This window comes from Macadamia integrifolia, chromosome 4 (genome assembly GCF_013358625.1).
Source record: "Macadamia integrifolia cultivar HAES 741 chromosome 4, SCU_Mint_v3, whole genome shotgun sequence".
Classification (NCBI taxonomy): domain Eukaryota; kingdom Viridiplantae; phylum Streptophyta; class Magnoliopsida; order Proteales; family Proteaceae; genus Macadamia; species Macadamia integrifolia.
In genome coordinates this window covers 17,598,212-17,603,245 of record NC_056560.1, presented here as the reverse complement: position 1 = coordinate 17,603,245, position 5,034 = coordinate 17,598,212, and the positions used below count along the sequence as shown (strand labels likewise).

The 5,034-nt window shown below is 40.7% G+C and overlaps 1 protein-coding gene across 2 annotated transcripts in view; it reads left to right on the top strand.

Annotated features, from left to right (window-relative positions):
* The window catches only part of LOC122076995 (ent-kaurene oxidase, chloroplastic-like), a 10,067-nt gene that overhangs the window by 1,034 nt on the left and 3,999 nt on the right, over positions 1–5,034 (top strand). Inside the window, exons 1-2 of one of the 2 annotated variants that reach the window (XM_042642691.1) lie at positions 3,317–3,571; positions 3,682–3,842. The exons of the other annotated variant lie outside the window; for it this stretch is intronic. Of the exons in view, the coding sequence (XP_042498625.1) occupies positions 3,436–3,571; positions 3,682–3,842 (297 nt within the window). The 5' untranslated portion in view covers positions 3,317–3,435. Of the gene's footprint in view, positions 1–3,316; positions 3,572–3,681; positions 3,843–5,034 lie in introns of those variants that run through there. 2 annotated transcript variants of the gene reach the window in all.

Genomic DNA, 5,034 nt, shown 5'->3' with positions numbered 1-5,034 from the left:
TATTAGAGGGACACCCCCTCTCTTTCACCAAATTAGCCTCGGACCCCCTACCGTCAGTCACGGTTAAAGAATATACCTTATATGCTAATGTCAGCAATAATATTTTATTTAAAATACCAAAATACCCTTGCTCTAAGTATCTCTCTCTCTTCTCTTTCGTTTTTGGCCTTTTTTCTGAATTTCCCCAAACTCACCGAACCACTCCTCCTCCCCCACCGGAGATCTCACTCTCCACCTCCGTGACCCTCCAAGTGCTCCCACCATACAAGGTACAAAAACCTCACATGTTGAATGTGAAAAAAAGAATGCATGAGTGCCAATGTACTCAAATACTCGATCTGTGAGGAGACCAGAGAGGGAAAGGCGCCTGAGATCCTTGCAGTGCTCCACAATAGCACCGAAGCCCGCATCAAGGGGCTGTAGGGTAAGGTAATCAGGTGTATGAGGCTCAAGAATGCATAGACGGAAACGAGTCATGTTGGGACGGTTTCTAGCAATGGTAAATAAGGCAGCGTTGGACATTTGGCGGCAGAAGTAGAGCATTGAATGAAGCTTGGGGCAGCCCTCAGAAACAGAGACAAGACCCTGTTCTGTTAGTGAGACATTATGCTCTACACCATACGGGTCTGAAGGAAATACTCTCAGTTCCCGCAGGTCCTTGCAAGATGCTGCAAGAGCACCAAGGCCACTATCTTCGATGTAATCCAGTACCTGCAATTTTGTCCTAATATAGGTCAACCCATCTATTTTTCGATTCTTCTGCACTTCGTTTCTTGTATTGAAATCCTGATTTTGAACCCTCGGTGGGGGGTTTCAATTCTCCTTCCAAATACTCTGTTCGGTTTCAAAGCTCGATCCGGTACCATGGCCGCTGCAAGTGCTCTAATCACCATGAAAGAGGTTTTAACTTCTCTCTCTCTCTCTCTCTCTCTCTCTCTCTCTCTCTCCATTTGTTAAAAAACATCTCTACTTTCAGCCGAACAAGGTGGAAGAACAGAGAAAAACCAGAAAATCATATAATGGAGACGGATCAGAAAAAAAAAAAAAAAAAAAAAAGATCGAAGAACAGAAAAAAAAATACTCAGCTTTACTTTCATTCGAACCAAGCTTTACTTTCAGCCAAACCAAAAGGAAGAATAGAGAAATCAGTTGAAGAAAAGATCACATCCCTCTTTTCCCATTTTTGCTTCGTTTCTCACCCCCGAAGAACCCTAATCGGCGCCAACCACACCTCTGTTTCTGCTCTCTCTAGGGTTTTTTTTTTCTTCTCTCGTTAGGTTTTTGGTGTTTCCAGATTTTTTTTTCCCGTTCTGAAGAGAAACCAGGGGGAATGATGTTCACATTCATTGGAATATTTCCATTCTTATTTTGGTTTTCTGAAGAGAAACTGGGAGGAATGATGTTTGCATTCATTGGGTTAATAATCCAATTCCACTTGAGCATCTTTCATAATTTCTGGAAAAGAATATGCCAAAGGATTTGAGTCATAAAGAGATGTTAAAACCGTGAGGAAGAAGACGAAGATGAGCTTCGCCGTTCGTCGCTGATGCTGATGCTGCCGCTGCCATGATCTTCGGTGCTTTGAACGATCACCTCTGCTTTTGATGTCTCGGTGAAGGTGAGTATAGGTAGGGGGGAAGAGGAATTGGGTTAAAAATGTCTTTTGATGATAAGGGTATAATGGTACTTTTAATTTTTCACTTAACAGTGACTGACGGTAGGGGGTCCGAGTCTAATTTGGTGAAAGAGAGGGGGTGTCCCTCTAATATTGGAATTCTCCAGGGGGTGGCGTTGTAAATTACCCTTTTTTTAATGTTGTAAGTGTTTTTTGTAATTTATCATCACATATTTACAAGCTAAGATAATTTTGGGGTTAGCAATAGCCATAAGGCCCATAACTTAAGCCCATTATGTCCTTTGGTCCATCACAGTCATGGTTCAAAAGTGGAACCGTTTTCATAACCGAATTAAAACCAATGTATAAAATCGAATTAAAACTGCATATCAGAACCTAATTGGAACCAAAATCGAACCAAGCCGAATTGAATAGGTTTGAGTATCTAAATACAGAACTGAGTCGGTTCTTGATTTGGTTATGGTCCACCTTATCATCATTTGGAACTGAAATAAAATTGAACCAAATAACCAAAACCAAACCTATTAACACCATTAGTCTAGAATCCCTTAAAATGCAATGGTTGTTCCATTATTAAATGAAATCCTAATTTTGGATCATTCGATAAAAATGGTGTACCTAGCGCATGACACTCTTGCAACCAACTTACAATGGAGCAATTGATGTTGCCTTTCAACTTCTTTTTCCCCTTGAAAAATTAGTTGTATATTTAGAATTTGTTGGGATTTGTTTGAATATATTTGAGTGCCTAGAATGTGACCACTAAGTTACAATGGATCAACTTTATCATTGCGCCTCACTGGAGTATACCACCACGTTTCTTAACCTGATGTTCATGTTGGACGCTCTAATACCAAAGATATAGTCCTGAAAAAACTTAACCTCATAAATTAACTTACAAGGTAAAAAGACCCCAGAGCATATCAACCCACATCAATCCTCATAGAAAATCAATGTAGAATCAACCCATATACTATGAGATTGTAACATACACATTAGATGTGAATTACAAATTTACACTAGATAGAAATTCTACTTATGTTAATCTTAAATGAGTTTGGTTGAAAGGTATGTCATTCTCTGAACCTTTAGGCTATGTTTGGCAGCCAAGAGAAGAAAAAAAAGAAAAAAGAATCTAAAAAAGAAAAGAAAAGAAAAAAGAATCTAGAAAAGAAAAAAAAAGAGAAGAACTGGTGAGAAAATAAAAAGAGTGTATGTTTGGTTACCGAGAGAAGAAAAAAAAAATCAAAAAATTGAATTTTAAGAGAGAGATAGATACATAGAAAATCATTGTGTAATCATTCATTTTTTGTCTTATTATGTATTCATATTTTCTCATGTTTTCTTATATTTTTGGTAAGAAAAATTTTGAGAAAGTAAAAGAAAATTTCACAACTTCCAAAAAAAATTTTGAGTTTAAAAAGGAGAATCTTCTCCTAGGAAGACATATAAAAAATAGTACCTTTTTCCTTTTCTTCCCTAATCTTGGCTACCAAACACAGCCTCAGTGGAATTTTAATTTAAAACCATAGATGCCATTACAGGAATGGCAATTAGAAACGGAACGGACCCCAAATCACCCAACCACTTGTCTATTCTGTATCCTAATTCCTGACGGTATTGCATTGTCCGGAAGTGATAAAGACTGGAATCTATAATTTTCTAAGGTGTCACTTCTCATTTCTAGCCGTGGACGCTTTTCCTGATATGGATATGGATATGGCTAAACCCAGATACATAATGAGGCGTAAGTAAAGCAAAAGCACCATGGTAGAGTTGAGGATTCGAAGTTTTCAGCCATGGCAGGAGAACAGGCGATCTCCAGCTTTCCGACGGTGGTTTATGCAACTATTGCAGTGGGTTTAGCGGTTCTGTTCTACTTTAGAAAATTCCTCTTTTACAAGTGTCCATCTCCTTTAAACCCAGCTCCTCCTGGTACTTGCTTAATGTTTTGATGCTATTTTTTTCCCTTTTCTTTCACCTATTCTTGTTTGGAGAAGTTATGAGTAGAAGTGATATATGTTTTTGGGAATCATTGCATGCAGAGGTTCCAGGGTTACCTTTGATCGGGAATTTGTTGCAGCTGAAAGAGAAGAAACCGCACCAGACGTTCGCTAAGTGGGCTGAGATTTATGGATCGATTTACTCGATTAGGACCGGAGCCTCGAAGATGGTTATTATCAATTCTGCAGATGTTGCCAAACAGGTACCCAGTACCGTCTCCCTATCACTCCTTGGTGCTTCTATGAATCTGCTGAGTTGATTGATACTCTTTCTTGGCTTCCTTCTCTATGAATTTGGTCCCACTTCCATTTTTTTCTTAGGGGATTCGACGATGTCCTTCTCTATCAATTCTACTTGTTCTTCAGGACGAAACAAGGATGGGGTAGTGAATTGTGAATTAGTGATTCAGTGACTGTGACGCTAATGGTGATAGTGAGTGGGACCCGTTGAGTATTTGTTTGTTACTTGTCAGTGCCGAGTGCCGAGTGCCGACGGTGACCCCAGCCGATGTTGGGCCCCCTTTCGTCCTCGAGAACTTCTCGTCTTCCTTTTCCTTATTTCCTTGTTTCCATGTTGGAGCCAGAGTCCAAAATCGATTCCCGACATGGTCACTGTCAGGACTCGGGGCTCAGGCTCACGCGTCATACGATGGTTTTGGTAGCATCGCAAGAACTTTCTTGGAGGAGAATACTACAGTCCAGATTCTTGTGATGTTAGGGTTTTCTTTAGGTCTATCGGATTGGAGTGGAAAGGGATTCAAGGATGGGTTAGATTCTAGAGATTGGGGATCATAATCGCTGGGAAGTGGGAACCCTTTGATGGTGTATGATGTCTTGTATTCCGTCGCAGTTTAGTCCAGGGAGTACTGGTGCAGCACCTAGACAGCTAGGACGGCGGTCCTGCTAGCCGGTTAGCGGGCCGTGGGGGTTGCAAGGGGGCAGGAGGCCCCCTGCATAGCAGGAGGTGTAGGGGGCGCAGCCCCTGCTTGAATTTTTTATTTGAGGGCAATTGTAGTTTAATCCAGATTAAGGTGGCAATTGTAGTTTAATCCGGATTAGGGTTTTTTCGCTATATATTTGTAGCGACGGTTTCTTTCTCTGTAATGCAAGCAATACTGAGAGGTGTGAGGACGAGCGCTGTAACCCTATTCTCCATTGATAGTGAAGCAGGATCTCATCTCACCGGGGACGTAGGCAACCTTGCCGAACCTCGTAAAATCCGTGTGCATTGTTTGTTTTGTTTTTCCATTATCTTCTGCATCGTTTTAGGGTTGAGTTTCTACACCCTTACTGGGATTTCACAATCACAGACTACAATATTATCACAAGCTGCCGGAGTTTGGAATCCGGACATAGCAAAACTCGAGGATCAGAGCCTTAGTTCAGGATATGCCC